Source organism: Mastigoproctus giganteus, chromosome 3 (genome assembly GCF_048544385.1).
Source record: "Mastigoproctus giganteus isolate SK-2022 chromosome 3, ASM4854438v1, whole genome shotgun sequence".
Lineage (NCBI taxonomy): Eukaryota > Metazoa > Arthropoda > Arachnida > Uropygi > Thelyphonidae > Mastigoproctus > Mastigoproctus giganteus.
In genome coordinates, this window is record NC_143577.1 from 86,696,276 (window position 1) to 86,717,639 (window position 21,364).

At 38.0% G+C, this 21,364-nt stretch overlaps 1 protein-coding gene across 1 annotated transcript in view; it reads left to right on the top strand.

The window, feature by feature from the left end:
* The window catches only part of LOC150088131 (stearoyl-CoA desaturase 5-like), a 30,687-nt gene extending 22,462 nt beyond the window's left edge, over window positions 1–8,225 (top strand). Inside the window, exon 5 of the mRNA XM_090370583.1 lies at window positions 7,539–8,225. Within this exon, the coding sequence (XP_090226709.1) occupies window positions 7,539–7,968 (430 nt within the window). The 3' untranslated portion in view covers window positions 7,969–8,225. The remainder of the gene's footprint in view (window positions 1–7,538) is intronic.
* Window positions 8,226–21,364: the final 13,139 nt, after the last annotated feature.

Here is a 21,364-nt window from a genome sequence, read left to right on the forward strand (position 1 = left end):
GAAAGACATCGAGCTTCTTGAAAGGGTGCAAAGAAGGGTAACTCGCCTGGTGAGATCGGCAAAAGGGCGTCCTTATGAAGAAAGACTTCGAATATGTGGGTTGCAGAGTTTGGAAACTAGACACCTTAGAGGAGATTTGATTGAGGTGTTTAAGGCTCTGAGAGGCATCAGTAAAATGAATGAGGACAAAATTTTCAAGATTATAAATGATGCTAGAACTAGGGGACATAAATTCAAGTTACGGGGGGAAATGTTTAGATTGGATTGCAGGAAGTTCTATTTTAGCCAGCGAGTTATAAATTACTGGAATAAGTTGCCTTCATGGGTGGTAGAGGCCGACAGTTTGGGGAAATTCAAAGGTCATCTGGATAGTACTTTCGGGTAAGGGAAGCACATAGGATGATAGGTTTAATTTCCTTTTTATTTTATTTTTTTTATTTATTAATTATTATTATTTAGTTATTTATTTATTATTATTTTTTTTTTTTGTTTTTTCATTGTTTTGTTCGGATTTTTTTTTTTTTTTTTTTTTTTTGGCTGGTGCAGCATAAGCCATAGGCTTTCTTGCACCATGCGGCCGTTACTAATACTAATACTAATACTAATACTAATTGAGAGAACCTTTAAGTAGAATGGAGCAGGTTTTTGTTGGGGATATCTTTAAGTGGTTTTGGGTGGCCCACTCTTGTAGGATATTTATAGCACAGTTTCCAGAGATCTCTAGTTCTGCTCTTGAGTCTGCCGTCAGCATCAGGATCAGGTCATCCGCGTAGGCCTGTGACCTCACATCACCAAGGTCGAGGTTTAGAAAGCTGTCGAGCACCATGTTCCAGAGCAGAGTGGCAAGTACTGAGCCTTGTGGGCATCCTCTGTAGCAGTGGTTTTCAACCGGGGGGCCGCAACAACATTCCAAGGGTGCCGTATAATTTGGGTTTAAGTTACTTACAGTTTTTTTTAAAATTCATATGTTTATTTTATTATAAAAAGGTGTACAATATCTTTTTAATTTTGTGGTGATCTATAATTGATGTTCACTGAGTACCTCTATATAAAGAATAAAATTATATACTGTATATATATAATTTGTATTATGAAATGTAATTTTTATAATTATATTATTGTAATAACTATCATATAACATATATTTTTTTAATATTATATATATATACACACATACATACAGAGAGAGAATCGGATCTAACAGGCAGAAAATTGAGTAGAGGTGCCGCAAAACAAAATAAATTACTTAGGGGTGCCGTTATTAAAAAAATGGTTGAAAACCACTGCTCTATAGACTGGTCATGTGACTGAGCAATACGGAGCACTAACAGTTACTGTTCTGTTTGCGAGATAGGGTTTTATACAATTGAACAAATTAGCTGGTAGTTTTGCTTTCGGGAGTCTGCCGAGGACGCTTGGCCACCAGAGGGAGTCAAACGCCCCGGCAAAATCCACTGAAATGACAAAGAAGTATTTATGGCTGGTAGTGGTAGCTGCTTTGACGATATTCTCTAAGGCGTCCACCGTGGAGCATCCCCTTCTAACGCCGTATTGGTTGTCAGAGTGAAGGCCAGCCTTGGAGTAATGAATTTGTATTCTATTGCTTAGAAGATGTTCTAGGAGTTTGCTTAGTATGGATAGAAGAGCGATGGGCCGGTATGACTCCGGAAGGTCTTGTGGTTTTGTCGGATTCTTGAATAAGCCTTAATTTTGCAGTTCTCCATACTGCTGGGAAGTGGCCTGCTTCAAGGCAATGGTTGAAGAGGTTTAAGATCTCATTTGGGATGGTTTCAACAGCCTTCTTTAAGATCTCGGGCTCCAGCATATCTTCTCCTGGAGATTTCTTGATTTTTATTTTTGCTGCAGCGGTGTCTAGTTCTTCCTTGGTGAAGCAGCCTGTCACTTGGGCCGTGGTGTGTGTGCTGTTTTCCTCACATAGTAGTATTTGCTCTGGGGTGCTTGGTGGCATGTGTTGATGGAACATGGCGTCAAGGATGTTATTTATAGATTCGGACCATGTCTTTGTATACGTGCCTTGTGGCGTCTTGGTGGCTGGGATGACTTCTCCCCAGGGGAGTTTGTTTGTGATTACTGTACTCTGTAGGCCACTCCCCATGGAGCAGAATTTCCAACTGTGGAGACTAGGTGCTCCCAGGAGCGCTTCTTCCTTTGTTTAATCAGGGCTGTGTATTCGTTTCTTACCGTTCGGTACTGCTGCTTGAGATACTCTACTTCCGCTTCAGGCCATGTCAGTCTTGCGCGTTGAAACTTTTTCCGTCGGGTGTAAATCTCCAGTCGCAGTTGTTAGAGCTTTTGGCACCACCAAGGTACGGCTCCAAGAGAAGGTTTCTTCCTTTTAATAGAGTTAATTGAGCTTTCAGTGACTAGGTTTACAATTGCTTTTTGGTGCTGGTCCGTGTCCAGTCCAACTGTGCTGAGAGAGTGGGCGGCCATGATCAGTGAATCCTTAAATTACTGCCAGTTTGCCTTGTCAATTGCAAATCTATGTAGAGTTTGCCTTATAATTGGTTGTCGGCTTACTGATAGATGCAGTTGGAAAGTTATTACACGGTGGTCCGAAGTGGTCCAGCTTTCTCCAACTGTCCAGGATGAAAGGTGTCGTGCAACGGATCTTCTGGCCAGGGTGATATCAATTGTGGCTTCCCACATTGTACTAGAGAAATTCGGAAGGTTATTTGGTTAGTTGAGAATTGAGAAAGAACTGTTTGACAGATATTCTTCTAGTCTTTGTCCGTTGTTTGTGTCTCGTCTATCTTGAGTTTCACTGAACCACGCTGGCGACCTGAAGTTTACGTCTGCGGCAATGATGATTTTCGCAATTGGGAATTCCAGAGAGATGCTTTGTAAGTATCTAATAATCAGGAGAATATCCTCTCCCGGCCGAGAGTAAAGAGAAATTGCGTAAAATTCCTCCAAAGGGGTGATGATATGGGCACAGGCTGCCCAGGGAAGGCAGTAATGTGGTATTTTGGTGACAGTGAGATCAGGGTTGGTTTCTGACCAGAATAGCCGCCCATGGGGTCTCCCCGTCCACTTGAACGATCTTATAAGTCAACGGATACCCTCTGACTGCTTTAATATGCGAATATGGCTCTTGAAGGAAGAGGATATCGAGGTTCTCCTCATCTGCCTTTTTCCTCAACTGCGCTGCAACTGCTTTAGCTCGTTCGGCATTAATTTGTGCAAATTTTACAGTGATAGTATTAAATGGTTTAAGCTAAGTCTCCATAATCGAGACTTAGTTGGCATGTGCTCTTAGCTTTTGTGTAGACAGGGCATTTATTGTCCCGGATGGAATAATCTGCCTGCATTTTCATTGATTTGCAGTTTGCGCAAGTGGGTGGGACTTCTTTTTTAGGGCACGAGTTAAAGTCGTGACCTCTCTCAGCACAGTGTCCACATGTGGGTTGAGCTCGGGTACACATGTGTGCCGTGTGACCAAAACGACAGCACTTGTAGCATTTGAGGGGCAGCCACATGCTCCTTGAAGTGGTGACTGCCCCAATTTATGAACACTATTTTGTTGACTTATTGTTCTCCAGGCTGCGGGGTAAACCTCCACTATCCAGTTGGTAGAATTTCCCACTCTGGAATGTTTTTGAAATTTCTGGAAAACGAGGTCATTTGGTTCAACATTTTTGTCCTTTTCGGTCTCATAAATTATTATGCTGGGCCCCTTTCTTTTCTGGGGTGCAGCTTGTAGGCCAAGTGTTTGTATTTTGGGGTTACTAATGATTTTGTTAGCTTCTTCTTTCGTCTCAGTTTCAATGATGACACCAGTATTATGTGTCTTCCGCACAGATTTAATTTTTGTCATTTTCAGGTCTTCTGCTAAATTTGTGACCACTATATTTTTTACTTCCTCACTTGTGTGAAGAGCTTCTGTAAAAGTAGGTCTAACAATGACCAGATGTGGTTTTTGTAGAAGAGTTTTCCGTTTGGTTGAGTTTCCCGATTCAGTTGTTTGTTCAGCATTTCTGGGAATCCTCAGCGCGTCTGCATAGGTAGGGGCGCGCTGTTGCAATTGATTATCCCTACCGTCAAGATATGCCTCGAGTTTAGCCACTGCCTTCTCGCGTTCGAAGTGCGTTGCAAGTAAAATGGTTTCAAATTTCGTCCATAGGGAAACTATGTCTGCGCGCAGAGCTGTACTGACTCTGCTGTTGGTTGTCTCTAGTGCAGTTCTCAGGTAGAGAACGTGCTCTAAAACGGGACCCTCAGGTAGAGTGGGATCCAGTGGCGTCTCTTCATCATCATTTTCTCGTTGTTGGGAAGGTCACTCTTGTAGTTCCTTTCGTTCACTTTGGGATCTGGTTTCCATTTCTGATTTCGGAAATGATTTCTTATTACGCTTCTTGGAGGCTGGAATAGACCTGGAAACCTCCGTATCATCCCGTAGGCCTACAGTTTGGATAGTTTCAGGAGTAATTTCCTGGCATTCATCAATGGTATTATGGTCTGCAATGGACATAATTTTCGAAATATGGAAAACAGGGATTTCCAGATAATCGGGTCTCCGTTAGTATTCTCCTAAAAAGTAGCAAAATGATGGTTGAAACAAGTCTCTATGATAAATAGGAACCGAGCATTGGGCTGTAGTCTTCTGGTCACGTGGGAAAAATAGGAAAATCTCCAGAAAACACCAAAAAAAGTCTCACCAACGGAATCCTCTTCTAAACTTGTCTAGGGAGAACATAATCCCAGATGTATGAGGCACTTTAAGCACTTAAATTAAACAAAGTATCAGGAGCTCGAATTACCGCGTCTGCATCGGTCGCTGGATTGCGAGGTTCCCCAGTGGGCGTTATAGTCTGGGGAATGTTTTCATGGCATGGCTTGGGTCCGCTGTTCCTCTGGAGTGCACTCTGAACGCAAATGGTTACCTATCGATTGTCGCCGATCAGGTACACCCATACATGTTGACCGTGTTTCCTGGGGCGATGGTATCTATCAGCAAGACAATGCGCCACGCCATGTCGCCAGAATTGTCCCTGAGTGGTTTGAGGAGCACGACGAAGACTTCAAGCTACTCCCTTGGCCACCGAATTCCTCGGATCTTAACCCAATTGAAAGTCTATGGAACCACCTCGATTGACACATCAGACGGATGGATCCTCCACCAAGCAGTTTCCATCATTTGAAATGAGGTTGCAGTATCAAGAACAAGAAAACTGTCAAAAGTGTGTCAAAATCAAGTGTCCAATTAAAAAAAAAAAAAAAATCTCAGTAGTGAATACAGAAACATAGTTTCGCTGTTCTGGGGTGGGGTGGGGGGGGGGTTTCCAGTAAAATCCCACCAACCCGCTGAATGTCTCTGTCAGAAGCACTGCTAAGCCAGTCGTTGGTGCTTTGTTTAGGGTTTGTGTTTATGTTGTATGATCTGGCAACTTGTGAGAGACGTCAATCAGGTGACCTACATATACTTGAGAGAGAGAGGAGAGAGCAGTTCTAAGGATTAAATGACTAAAAGGCGCGTGAAGGAAGGAGAGTTGTAAAGTAACCTTGAACTTGGCCTTTTCTTTCATGCGGAAATATGATACTGTACTTATTCGTTATGGGAAAAAATATTCTAATATTCATCAAATGAAAATTTGCATGTGGAGCGGACTTCTTCATATTCAGCCCTTCACTAGAAGCCTTATAATGATAGTTTTTAAGAATTACTGAGGAAATACACAAACTGCGAGTGAAAAATACGCAGCCTATAGAATTGTGCTGCCTCACACGGGAAGCATCGTGAACAGCGTGATGTAATGTACTAGCCTCAACGCAGCTTCTATTAGAAGAATGTAGTACTTAAACGATCTTAGTTCCTTTTCATGAACACTTAAGCAATGGGATTTCGTCATTGTGTTCATTATCTAATATGTATTCTGTTAATGTATACGCAATTTGATTTGCAGAATGTCGAAGTGAGGATGTAGGATACCGCACGATCTGTCTCAATACTGAGGGAGTTGTTTTTCAAGGTTATCTTGCTGTCCCATCTGATGAGAATTTAAGATAAAAAACATGATATCAGAGGATAACGTGATCTCGTTAATAGCAATAAACTGGTATATGATCATTTGCAGAAACTTTGTTCGTCGTCGATTGCGTGGTACATATGCAGCCAGAAAATTAAGCAATTCTTTTTTGAAAGGTATTTGAAGTAAGAAGACAATATCTACTGTACTTCAAAGATAGAGAGATACTGTTGATTAGTCGAAGTAGGATAAGAAGGATAGAAACGAAGTAGGAATAAACACAGAAACGCGCTTCTTTTCTACTCTTCTTTGATAAGACTGTAATAAAGATCTTCCTTCTTTGTTCATTTAATCCGGTGTTGGTGAGGGCCCCATTTGTCTGGGGCCCTCACCAACACCGGGCCCCATTCAATAGGAAAACTAAAGAAACACATTAATCTGTGTTTCTTTAGTTTTCCTATTGAATAGACCGATAAAAAAACATGATATCAGATAAGTGTAGGAAATATTTCAAACTGGGTAAGAGCATATATTTCTGCTTATTACGTATATAAATCTTATTAAAAACATAATGTATATTTGATACTATAGTTACTTCCATTTTCAGGCTTATTTTGAAATTGATTTCAAATTTGGCGTGTTTTAGAGCTCGCGGTAAATTTGAAACTCTGTATATTGCTTCCTGCAGAATAGCATCCATTTTGAAATAATGCTGGGTTTTGTGTATCATATTTATGTTGTAAAAACGACTAGGATAACACGGTAGATGTTTATTGACCAAGGGGGAGAGGAAAAGACAAGTAACATGGAACAAACAGCGTCGGCGCTTGTCCGGAACCATGCCATTATTCAAGCAAAATACAAAGAGTTGCAAAAACGGTAGCGAGGAACCTGACAGGTCATCGGTTAAAATTTTTATAAGAAAACCGTAAGAAAATCACTTCAAAAACTGTTGTAGTAAAAGTTTGACTCTGCTTAGGAAGATAGAAAAAAAATCATTGATTTAATCATTGATTAACGGTTCACGCCGGACCATTATTTTTGAAAGGTGCCTGTGAGATGCCCCGCCAACGCTACGGGGTTGACTCAAGATAGAGTTTAATAAAAATTGATTGATTCACTGTATAGATTTTGTGCACCTCTTAAGCGCTTAAAAATAGGTTCTCAAATAATAAATAATTTCGTGATCTAAGAGACGAGGAGTTTCGAATGTATTCATGAAGAACAATGAAAGCAAACGGCATGTAAATAAAAAAACAAATGAAATGGCTAATGGAGTAATATTTTACTGCACAATTGTTTAATTTATGCCTTTATATTATCGAAAATTTTTTGGGTAGTAAATGGATGGCCATTGCACAAAACAGAAGGAACTGGAACGTTGCTTGAGAGGCCTTCATCCTGCAGTGGATTGAAAATGGATAATGATTATCGAAAATTTTTACTTGTTTAATATGTATTCTATACTTTTAACAATTGTTTCTAGCATTAATGTATGTAACATCATTTTACTCACTGTTCAACAATTTACAGATTATTGTTTTCTTGCAGATACTACGTGCCACTATCCTTAATATTTGGTATGATCGTGCCTGTTCTCATTCCTCGTTTTTTCTGGGGCGAAAGTATCGAAGCCAGTTTCCTAATTAATTTAGGAAGAATAATAGCCCTTCTGCACATCACGTGGCTTATAAACAGTGCTGCTCATTATTATGGATATCAGCCTTATGACAACAGCAACAACACTAAAGATGATTCTCTAGTGGCGCTTTTTGCCATTGGCGAAGGGTTTCATAACTACCATCATACTTTTCCTTACGATTATGCCACCAGCGAATTTGGGATGAAGGTAAACTTAACAACTGCTTTCATCAATATCATGGCCCTCTTTGGATTAGCATACGACAGGAAGACTGCTTCCTCAGAAGTAGTGGAAAGTGCGAAAAGGAGGATGAAAGAAATAAATGAAAAACAGGAGTGATTTTTTTTTAAAAAATCCATAAAAAAAAAAAAGCTCCAGTGTTTCTCAAACTGGTGATTTTGTAATAGGCGTTCCAATCTTCTTCAATATTCAAAATTGTTCACTACCGTAAGATCCTTGTTTAAGAATCATAATTTTGAAATTGGAAAAAGGACCCTAAAAATGTAAATAAGCGACGCCATTGTCAAACCTTATGATATATACATATCTAATAAACCACCAAATCCAAATGAATTAATGAGAAGTACTATATGTATCCCACGGTGACAAATTATAAATTTTGGAAACAGAAAAGTGCTTTTAAAGAAAATAATAATAAATAATTTTAAAATAACCAAATTTCTCAAAATAAATTGTGTATGGCTCATAAACATACAATGTACTTGTTATTTGATTATAAACTAATCTAATCTGTGTAATTAGACGTGTTGTAACGTTTATAGTTGTATCAACAAGCTTTTTCTGTATTTATGCTTAAATGTTGAAACACTTGTATTGAATATAAAAGTAAAATTCTGTTGAAATGTACGTTTAAAATTCCAGGTATTTAAACTTCACGATGAAGTTACAGCTTTCTTTAACTACCAGTGAAAATCTTGATATTTCACAAAATGTATAGCTTCATATAAAGTATTCCCAAAATGTATTTTCATAAAAATAATTCACAAAATGTATAGTTTCATAAAAATATTTATAAAACGTAGTTTGCATAAACTTATTCAAACATGCTTACTTTTCCTCGTAATGATTTTAATTTTAAAAGCTAAATAAAGAGAGTTGCAATGCAGGAAGGCAGTTTCATCTGACATGAGCAGTCCTATCAGATAAAGTTTCTGTAAACATTTTATGCTATATTTTCTTTTAAAATGATTCCTTCAAAGTGATCCGGCATCTCATACGCTGAAATTTTCCTTACCTTTATATTCATATACACACATGAATATCTTACCTCTGTATACAAGCACACCGCCGACCGGGCTAGCCGGGTGGGTAAAGTGCCTGCCTGGCAACCCAAAGGTCGCGGATTCGAATCCCGCAATGGCTTGGATCAAAGTACTGCAAAAAGCATGGGAGGTGCACTATGGCCACAGAAGCCGATGCGCCAACAACTACAAAAAAAAAAAAAAAAAAAAAAGACAAGCACACCACTGGAGTTCAAAGAATAAAAGAGTATTATCTTTATGTTTTTAAAATGCAAATACGTCGCCTTTACAGCGAGATGTCACAAGGAAATTATGCCAAGGCAGGCTTCGCATAATTTCAATAATTTATCTACGGATACAATAGTTTCAAAGAAACTGAATTTTAAGTCAAACTTCATTCGAGAAATCTCTGGAGAGGACACTATAAGAATCAAAACAGGATTTCTTCCGGTCCCGTCCCCTCCCCTACCTTTACAGAAGAGGCAGTGCGATTGGTTCTGAAATCTTTGGAGCCACGATCAATAGACTGATGCTCTCATTCCCATGAGAATCAGCCTAAACTGGTTTTTTCACTTGTTCTTATCTGTAAGAAACAAGAGCATGCTAGAATCCCGCTATTATCACAGAGGACCACTAATGTGGGAATAATATTATGGTCTAGGAGGCATTATGTTGAATGGTAGCACTGATCTCCACATTTCTGAGAGGGAGGGGAAAAGGAGGGACGAAGAGAGCAACACCTTGAGTGCTTCTAGATATAGAGACGAGCCATATGTGATTATTGGATCCTATGAGCAATTTTAGATGTAATATAAGCTCTGAATTCATTGATGATAATTCTCTTCCATACAGGGATCAGCTGGTATGTGAACTCCTTCAGAATGTGGTATTATTTCAATGGGAATTACTAGTCAAATATCTGTGCCTAAATCGGAATAAGCGCATCCACTATGGTTCAAGGAAACAAATTGGTGCATGTACGGTTCCATCCACAATCCTCCGTGTGCTACAGTGTGCAGGCTTATTTATAATTCTTGTAAACAGAGCAAGGATTGATTGTAAGAGTTATCTGCATAACTCCTACGTTTATGTCTTCTTGTAGATTGCCTTAATTATGCTGAACAGTTTTGCTTAGCATGATCTTGTTGTTTTGATACTAGGGAAAGAGAAGAGAGGGATATCTTTTCAAACTCAATATAATATTGTAACTTTTATTAATATTCAATAAATATTTATAGAATTTTACCATGTACGGCAGACCATAGTGAAGAGTGAGACTTGGGATTGCTTACTTGCCTTAAGTTTCTATGGCGAAAAAGAGGAGTCTGAGCAATGCACCATAAAGATGTGACTTATATTTTGAGCTTTGATCCCTTGGAAACTTGGATTTCTCGTACATCAAGCAATCAAACCCATCGAACAATACGCGCTTCCAGGTACACAATGTAACAGTGTCTCAACGCTGGCACAATTATGTGTAAAAAGTTATCCAGACATATCAGTTTCATATTCACATCATTTCCACTCATTTTAATACTCTCTCAAGTAAAATATGGGCAACAGTAAAAACAAAAACATGTTCCCACCAAATGTTGCCTAGCTTTGCCGCTTGGTGGTACAAGATTTCTATTACTTCATATAATATCATATTTTTCCTTCATACGTCATAGAATATCAACTTTGATTGCAGACACCGATGGTGCATGCATCTGAAAAATTAGGATACTGTGTCTCTTGCGGAGTTTCCGAAACCTTAAAATATTTCTCTGATGAAGCTCGTGAATAGCCCACAAAATTTTAAAAGATTTTTATCCAAACATTTTGTGCTTATACAGAAAAAAAATATTTAACGCTAGTGTCACCACGAATAGAAAACACTAATACGAATGGAAAAACAAGAATATGCAAATGAACATGGATGTATATATTGGGTTTTTTTTTTTTTTTTTTTAGTATTTTTGGTAGACTTGTGTGGTCAAGAGTGTGGTCAAAGATATAATAAATTTCATGTTTGAACTTATTTCTGTGATGGATTCCTTTTTCCCGGTGTTCATTATGCATATACAAAGAGTTATTAAACGTTTTGTGATACTAACGTTAGGAAATTGCAGAAAATTTTTAATTTTTTTTATATGCGTTTTGATAAAGTTGTTGTTGTAGCGTTTTAGGAATGTTAGCAACTCAGGCCATGTTGCTCCCAGTATTGGCTTTAAATCGCGTGTGCTCTGAGGTCGATTTTACCAGTGTTTTTGAGAGCAAAAATGCTACCCTCGCTTGAGACTGACTAACTCAGTCACGTTGTGAAACACGCCCATAAAAGTTCTTAACGTCAACGACGGAACTCGAATTCAGGTTATATATATATATATATATATATATATTCCTCTGGTTGCCAGTAGCGGGAATCGTGTCCTTGTACAATTCTATGAATAAAGAATTTTATTATTATATATACAGGGTGTCTCAAAAATACACGGCATAACTTCAGGAATGAGTTCCTCATATGTAGACAATAAAAATATTTTATATCAACATAGTTCTGGAAATGCTTGGTTCCCGATTTATTAACCGGAATGTTTTATCTCCCGCAGGTGATTTCCTTCATCACATGGTACTGACAGAATCTGGTGGTTTTCCATTCGGACCATGTACTCAAATCAGGAGCAATCGGTGGATAGGTAGAGGTGGACCAACTGCCTGGCCTCCACGCTCACTGATTTAAACCCACTAGATTTCTTCTTCTGGACCATTTAAAGTCATTGGTGTATTCGACTCCGGTAGCTGATGTGGAAACTCTCCGCAATCGAATTGTGGCAGGTTGTGAGACAATGCGAAACATGCCAGGAATTTGGCATCGTCTTCGCGAGTCCATGAGACGTCGATATGAGGCCTGTATTCAGGCAGAAGGTGGACATTTTGAACAATTACTATAAGGGTGATGTGAACAGTTAAATCTCATAGACAGACCTTCAAAACTCGGAAACCAAGCATTTCCGGAACTACGTTGATATAAAATATTTTTATTGTCTACATATGAGGAATTCATTCCCGAAGTTATGCTGTGTATTTTTGAGACACCCTTTATACTGTAAGGTTATAACTCATTGAATGAAGCTGTGTGTGTCAATTTTTATGTTTTCAATACACTTATTAGCACCCATACTGAAATTTCAAAACTTATCATATTTGGTTCTTATAATGCAATGAAAATGCTGAAAAATCTTTGAAGATTTTTTAAACATTATATAAAAATGTTTAAAAAATCGTTTTGAGTCTATTATTTGGTTCTGTGGATTTTCCACGGTTTTGTGAACATGACTGTTAGAAATTCAGTAATAGTAATAATTTCAACCTCTCACAGTATTATGAAAATAATGGAAATGATCTCCACCTGTAATCCTGATGATTGTACCACTGTCTTTCTTGGCTTTGAGTGTTGTCATCTCTATCATTCTAAGAAAGCATGCAAAGAACAACCGCAATATCTTTTGGAATAACAATCAACAGCAGCAGTTGGTATTACAGTGGATACCACTTATTTTGATCACTTTGGGATACAGATTAATTGATAAGAATAACTGATTGATAACAATAGTAAATTGATAACAAAAGTAAATTGATAACAAAAACCGATGAAACAACAATTCAGCTGTTCAGCATTGCTTATTACACTGAGTGGACAGAAATCATCGGATACCAACCTATTAACAGGTAGGCCCACCTTTCGCCCGGATAAGGGCAGTCACATGCCGTGGCATTGAGTCCACTATTTCACGAAAATGTTACACAGGTATTTCCATCCCTGGTTGCCCCACCACTATCCATATTTCCGTCTCATTCCTGGGTGGAGGATCCAAAGCTCGAAAGGACCTTTCCACAGCATCCCAAAGATGCTATTCCGGCAATGGCGTATTCCCCATATACTCTTGATACTGTCGAACGGGGATCTTGCAATTTATTACCACCCGATATCATCCTTCCTTCAAAAGTCAGGCATAATGGTGCCTGACTTTGAAAGAAGGTGGTTTTTATTATCATCCATTTTCGTTGTTTTATTACCATCCATGAGCCGGGCATCCACTATCATCCTTCTTTCAAAGTCGGTTAACTCACGACGTTTATCCGTACTGACATCGAATCACCGTCTACGTGAATACAGTGATGCAGTGTACCTATATACCTGCCAAGCGGTGGGTTTGTCCACTAGTGAGAGTGGTGACATCGTCGCCTTGACCTGGAACCAGGTATCCCATGAATTCTGTCTTTTTAGTGTAATGCAGAGCGGAAATATGTACATGAAAAGGTGAAAGTCAAGCACTTTAAAATACTTTCATTTGACTGTCCACTATTTCTTCGAGAAAGTCATCGTTAAAAGTGAAACTGTCATAATGGTTTTGGTAATCCACAAAAACCGTTAAAAACAAAAGAAGAAAACATTAAAATCAGCAATTAAAAAAAGGAGTTAATGCTCTACTACAAAAAACTAGGAATACAGTAGATACAGTACTTTCTTTCTCACACATTAAGAGCACAGAGAACTATTCAAACTGCCTGAAGAAACAGCAGTAATTGAGACACAGAACGTGTCGGAGTAGAATGTGTGTGTGTTTGTGGACATGTGTTGTGCCTTACGCAAGGCGGCCCCTGAACGTTAGTTCATCTCCGCCATTGTTCTCTGTGATGATATACAAAATTCTGTACAATGGCCAGAAATTAAATGTAGTGTTATGTTTGTGTAGCTGTGTTGTTTAGCTGTTTCTGGCCGCTTTGCTACCAGTAAGCAGCGATCACCAGGAAAGCTGCTTCCCAGTACCCATCCACGCCACGAAAAAGTGTGCCCAACTGCACATACTAAACTTTCCAGCACCCATAGGAATAAGCGTAAGTCCTATGGGTTCAGCAGTCTCCTATAATTATGTACGGTGGTGAATACCACAAAGAGTCTCCCATTCACTGGAGAAAGTGTAATAGCAATGGATCCCAGCAGTTCTCGTACCCAGGAAGCCCAATTCTGGGTACAAGCAGTTTAAAATCTCGTCTCTAATAAACTGGAGACCAGCGAATCCTGTCCCCTAAGAGACTAGCATAAAAAAAAAGAAAGAAAAACTGTTCCCAAGGGACCAGCATAATTAACAATTTTAGGAAAAAAACATTAATGGACAAAGTATTATTGTTTCAAAAAAATAAATAAACTAAATAAATAAGTAAAAATAAAAAAAACGAATACTAATAAATTTAATTAGATAAAATTTTGAAGTAATAAAATAAGAATTATTATTAAAGAAAAAGAAATTTAAAAAAAAAAATTAGCTTTGTTGAGCATAGAAGTCAGTTCAGTAATCCGCGTCGTCTGTTGAAAACCTATGTGGCAAATTCCTGTAGAGCTGAGAAGGCATTTTGATTTGCAGTAAGTTATCTTTCATTTCCAGGAGAGAAATTATGCACTGTACTAGATAATGTTTGTCTTAAATCTTGGTAAACTAGGTAGAAGAATAAGACATGACTCCAATCTTCGGAGGCGCCGCAGAAACAGGTATCTGACGTTGCTAGATTGAATTGAAGAAGACAAGAGTTCAATGAACCATGACCAATTAGAATGTATGATGTAAGAAAGCTTGAGTAGAACTAAAACTAATTACTTTTTGAGATAGTGAATTTAATATCAGGTATAAAACATCTGGTCACTGCTCCTTTGGTCGAGGAATTCCATCTCACTTGCCTTCTTTTATGAAGCTCAGTCCAACATTTCGCTTTTTCATTCTTTGGATCGGCAGTGGGATCATAGGTCAAATCGGAAAAGGTTAGAGGATATCCTTTACGAATACAGTAAACAAAGCCTTTGTACGTAAGATACAGATCCAGAGGTAATAAGCCTGCGATGGCTTGCAAAGATGAGGTTGAAATTGTTCTATAAGTTCTGAGGAGAACTAGCAAAAAGTTCTGTGAAATCATATGCTGGCTGCATATGTAACGATTGGAATAAACACTGTGTAGTATAGAATTCTGAGGTTTTCCTGTTTTAAACTCCAGTCCTGTCCAGAGATTTTGAAGAACATGGCTGTAAAAGTTTTCACTTTTTTGGAAAGATTCTGGATGTGTGGTAAGAATGACAATTTTTCATCAAAAATGATATCAAAATGCTCACGAGTGGCAGAGGTACTCCATTAAGCTTGACAACCGGAGGTCTCTTATGGTATAATTTTCCGTGAAATATCATCATCTTGGTTTTAGATGGTAACACTCTTAATTTATTTTTCAGAGTCCATTCCAGCAAGTTATCGACTACAGAGTTGGTCCGTTGTTCCAATTGGAACCTGGAGTTACCATGTACTAAGATGGAGAGATCGTCGGCAAAGATCTCTGACACGGTCGATGCGCAATCATTTGCGCATCGACCGTGTCAGAGACCGTGACAGCCAATCATCAAGGACGAGGCTCTACACAGGGGACCGAGAATGGACCCCCGGGGACACCCTCGAGAAATAGTTTTAGATAGCGACTGATGTTTGGTGTAGATGTAGACAGTACGTTCAGCAAAGTAACTTTTGAACAAAAGGAAGAGATGTCTAGAACAACGAGCGTCGGAGTAGAAAAACAAATTGGGATGTTATGAAATCGCTTCCACTGCACACGCATGAAGAGTGATAAGCTAAAAAATCGATAACATAAACCGAAGCGCTGATTACAATAAACGTCATGTTTTCTACCTAATCATTCCCATAGATGCATAATCAAAGGAAAGACATATTTTCGATGTTTCAAAAAATTTTTGGAAAATTAAACGGTCATCCTGGATTTTCGCATGTAATGCAGGTATTGAATTTCGACATAAAGGTTTTAGCAGATACCGAAAAATGTTTACTTCAAAGAAAGATTTAGTAAAAGTTTTATTTTCATTGCAAATATTATCTATATTTCAAAAATCAGGCACAAATTATGTAACTTTCTGATTTCATTGTCGAATAGATCTCCATAAACTCTTGATCTGATATTTCCTTTATGGGTGTCGGAAAAGTTATTTCTAATGAAAATAAAAATTAGTTGATCTAGTAACAACTGGAATTATTCGTATTCCTTTGCATTTGATAAAATATGGAAATGTTACCGATAAAACTGTTTGAAACATTCAACGTTTTTGTCAATTATTTGATTCTGTGATGCATTTGACAAGAATACTGGTAATTTCAATTATGTGAATTTAGTGAAAGTTTAAACTTTTTACATTGCAATGTGCCACTTCAACAATCCGGTGCAGTCAGTATGTATAGAACATACTGATAGTACCCAGTTATGAAGTTAATTACGCATTCATTTTTTTTTTCATTTATTGAGTAAAGCAGCCCCTAGCCAAAAAAACATCTGGCAAATCACTCATACATATAGAAATATTATAGTGCAGTATACAATTATTTACAATACAAATTTCACATTCACATTACAAATCAACTATACTGTGCAATGATCATCCCCTCAGCTACAGCACAACAACCTGGCAAGTAAGCTACAGCACAACAACCTGGCAAGTAAGCTACAGCAGAAACCGATGGAGAGACACTATCCACAAATGAGCACAAGCATCACATCCTAGAGATTGATCATCGCCGGTATTATCCAAAAGATAAAAGAGTTCAACGAACAGCCATCTACTAGCAGCCAGAGAGTTCAACAGAGGTTACTCATATTAACCAGCAAAACCAAGCTGGAAGAAGGTGTTATTATATGATCAAAACCAAGAAAAACAATTAAGGCTTCTTGCCAACTGCATTGGTAGGAGCAGAAGTGGACACCCACCCTTTAAGGAAACAAAGTACCAACATCCTGTCCACCTTTGCAAAGAATTTTCTCTGTTCCTATATAAAAATAACATACTGTTATTTTTTATTTAGGAACAGAGAAATATAAACAGAGAAATGATGATGACAGAGAAACATAGAACAGAGCAATGATGATAACCCTCTTCTTTACATGTTCCATGTAAAGAAGAGGGTCATCATCATCATCATCATCATTTGCCATTTTCAATCCACTGCAGAAGAGGGTCATCATCATCATCATTTGCCATTTTCAATCCACTGCAGAAGAGGGTCATCATCATCATCATTTGCCATTTTCAATCCACTGCAGGATGAAGGCCTCTCCAGCAACTTTCCAGTTCCTTCTGTTTTGAGCACTGGCCACCATTTACTACCCAAAAACTCATAAATTTCATCTATCCATCTCCGCCTTTGTCTTCCAGGTTTTCTTCTAGCTCCTCTTGGATACCATTCTGTTATTTTCTTAGTCCATCTGTCATCATGTTTTCGAGCTATGTGTCCTGCCCAAGACCATTCTAGTTCTTTTAGTTCTTTAGTTTTGATAAGAATGTCCTTTACTTGAGTTTGCTGCCTAGTCCATGTGTTTCTCTTCTTATCTAAAAGTCTTATCTTCTTATCTGCAGCAAAACTATGATTGCATTATTCCACTGCTTAGGTGTCACAACTTTTCTAATGCACTTTGTGAAGAGCCTTGCCACTTTTTGTGTTATGTCTCTTCCTCCCAATTTTAACAACTCTACAGTAACTTCATCTTTCCCCGGGGCTTTCTGATTCTTCATTTTTTTCAATGCATGTTCTACCTCATCAGGAGGAATATCGGGTATGATGTATGTGTTGCTAATTTGCAATCCACCTTCCCCACTGCTGGCATCATTCCCTCGCTCCTTGTATAATTCCCTATAATAGTCTTCTGCTATTTGAATTATGCCTTCTCTGCTGTTTATAAGTACACCATCGCTATTCTACAGTTTCAGTATCATTTGTCTTTCTGTATTACTGCTCATAGCTGCTGATTTAAATCCTTTGTTTTCCCTTAATGCTTGTTCTACTTTTCTTGTGTTAAATCTTCTTATGTCCTCTCTGAGTCTCTTTCTAATGGCTTTGCATAACTCAGTATACTCAATTTTCTCCCTGTCAGTGTTTTTGTTGCTTTTCATTTGTCGTCTTCGGTTCATCATGACAAGTGTTTTTTTACTAATTTTTTCTTCTTTAGATTTCTTTTTCCCTATAGGTTTCTTGGGCTTTATCACTTTCAGAAAGTTGTAATATTCCTCGTCAATATCTTGGTCCTGAGCAGTCTGCAGAAGCTCAAACTTGTTTTTAAGTTCCAGTACATACTGCTTTTTCTCCTCTTCTGTTATCTCAAAGACCTTTGTAAAATTTACTAGAGTCAGTTTTTTCCTTTCATTTCCTGCATCTATATGAAGTGTACATCTTATCATTCTGTGATCACTTCCAACATTTGCCTTATTCAGGACGGTAACATCATTCACAATATATCTCCTGTTAGTGAGGATGAAGTCGATTTCATTAGTTGTTAATCCATTTGGACTCTTCCATATCCACTTTCTGTTCACCCTTTTCTTGAAAAAAAGTGTTCATTACTGACAGTCCTTGAGATTCTGCAAATTACACAAGTCTTTCACCTCTTTCATTTCTTTCACCAATTCCAAAATTTCCTATAGTTCCCCTTTCTGCGCTGTTTCATCAATTCATCCATTATTGAACCTTAACTCTTCCACTTGCAAAAGTATATTCCTTCTCACGAAAACTGAATTTGCAAAATTTTGAAAGGCAATAAAATTTCCCTTGTTTTAATAAGTTGTTCAAACCCATCGACCAGACAAGTTACATTATCAACATTATTCAGTAAATCCAAACGCAAATCAGCATATTCCAAACAATTAAACACATGTCCCCATGTTTCCAGATCACCACACGTATAGTTGCATCTTGCTACAACAGGCCTCCGTAGCCGAGTGGTCGGGAGTGCAATAGCACACGCTCTTTGAGTAGACCGGGGTTCAAGCCCCTGACTGCTGAATACGGTCGATCTGCCAACCCGCACTGGACCAGCGTGGCAGATTATGGTCCATTTCCCTCAGCATGAATTGTTGAGGAGGCTTCCATCCTGCAGTGGGTTGATAATAGCTGCACTTTACCTTTTTTTTACGAATCCAAGACTATTCAGTTTAGCAAAAAGTGATCCGTGGCCTGTTAGTAAGAATGTGCAACGTAGATTTGGTACTAACCAGATTGGTTTAATATAATGCATACCATTAACATTAAATTTAATATAATTCATACCATTAACATAAGGGGAAATTTTGAATGTTATTCTACCTTTTTCTGAACAATTCCATCTTTTTTGCCATTTTTGTAAAAGGGCTCCCAAATCCTCTTCTTTTCGTTTCTCAAGTCATTTAAAGTGTTAATTTAAAGTTAATCACACAATATAAGAGATGGCAGATGGCGTGCGACAGTAAACACTAAAGGGCCAACAAGCTTCGAAACGGTTCCGGCTTGGTGGTGTTATCCGTCGAATCGAAGTAAGCGATCATTAAATGAAGTTACGTTTCTTACCAGTAGATGGCACCACCATGGATGTCAAAGGTGTTTCCTTAATGGTTATACAGTACAAAACTATCATTTTTCTTTTTATCTTTAAAGTTTTAAAAGTGTTTTTTTAACAATAAATATTAAAAATAAGTGCTGTAATCGAGGTAAATTATAAATAAGAGTTAATTTCGGAAGGAAAATAAAGACTTATGGTGATTTGATCATTCGAAGGAATGTACCGATATCTGACGGAGCCCAGTGGTCAGGAGCGAGAGTGCATAGCACGCGTTCCTTGAGTGGACCGGGGTTCGAGCCCGTGACTACTAAATACGATAAATATTTGTATTGAAGTATTATTGTAAACTCTACTGACTTGGTTGTCGTGCCGGAGTATAAACAGAAAATTTATTTATTAGAAAATCTTCATTACTCTTCGCACAATCAAAACTTTACCTTCAGCTCAGTTAACTATTTGCAACTCTATAAAACCATGATACAGACTGCTAACAAAGACCAGTTAAATATTATTAGGGAGATAACGACAGCAGTACAATGCAATGATTCGTCAGTTAATAATGGTTTGCTTTGTTTTGTTTTATAGATGGTCCTGGTGGCACAGGAAAGACCTACGTTTATCAGTGAATAATAAACTTTTACCTTGGAAATAACATTCCTGTTAATCCAGTTGCCTGGACTGGCATAGCGGCAGCGTTGCTCTCTAGGGGACGTACAGTTTACAGCTGGTTCGAATTATCTATGACTTTAACCGAATCGTTTGTTTCCTTTCTCAAAATAAATAGTCCAGCATCTGAACTCAATACGTCTGCTCGACTAATACTATGGATGAGGCGCCAATGGCTTCCTGTGATGCTCTCATAGTTGTTAACCGCTTATTACAAGATATCATGAATAACAACGATATGCTTTTCGGTGGCAAAGTTGTTGTTTTGGGAAGAGATTTCCGTCAAGTGCTTCCAGTTGTTCCTCATGGTTCACTGCACTCAATCTTCAGAAATTGTTTAAAATATTCTCATTTGTCGAATTCTTTGAAAATTCACCGTTTATGGCAAATCATGAGCTCTAATCAAGATGAAACAGAATTCACTAATTTTCTGCTTGCAATCGGAAATGGAACGTTTCCCACAGTGCCTGAAACTTTGGACGAAATTGAATTAGATCCTAATCAAATAGTTCATGACAGTTTGATTCCTTTTGTTTAGCCCTAAACTTACTGATGTAAATGCCATTTCGTCGTGTGCTATTCTTGCTTCCAAAAAATGACGAGTGTCAAAGAATCAATTTATAAATTTTACAAAATTTAAAAATTTTACGAATGATGCATGGAGAATCATTAAAATATAAGAGTGTTTACACAATTGTATCTGAAGATCCTGAAGAACTTTTTCGATATCCAACCGAATTCCCGGCGGACAGCCTCAGTTTAAGTGGTTTACCACCAAAAATTTTTGAGTTGAATGTATGAGCAGTTTATTTTACTGCGGAATATGGCAATTTCAGAAGGATTGATCAATGGTACGAGACTTATAGTCAAAGTTATGCATCAGAATTGTTTAGATCTAGAAATAATAACAGAAGAAGAGGAAAACGAGTACTCTTACCACGTGTAGATTTGACTCCATCCGATTCGACTTTGCCATTCTCATTTAAAAGACGGATGTTTCCTATTCGGCTGGCTTTTGTGATGACTATAAAGAAAAGTCAAAGGCAAACGTTTGGTAGAGTCGGAATTTCGCTTACTAACTCTGTGTTTAGTCAAGGCCAGTTATATGTAGCAATGTCTTGGGTCAGATCATTCCAGCATATTAAGATAAGTTTAGCAGAAGGGCCCAAGAACATAAAAATGCCGTTTTCAAAGAAGTATTATAGAGACTGTACTACATTTTGTATGTGTGAAATTTTTAAACAACGTGCACATTTTGAATAATCGGAAAGATGGTGGCACCAAAAAAAATTTATGTTTCCTCTGATACGAGAAATGAGAAAGGATTCGACGCGAACTGGCTTACCTGCTCACGAAAAAAACATGGATTACATTTCTTTAGGACAGCTAGAGAAAAACTCTGCTACCAATTTCGAAAT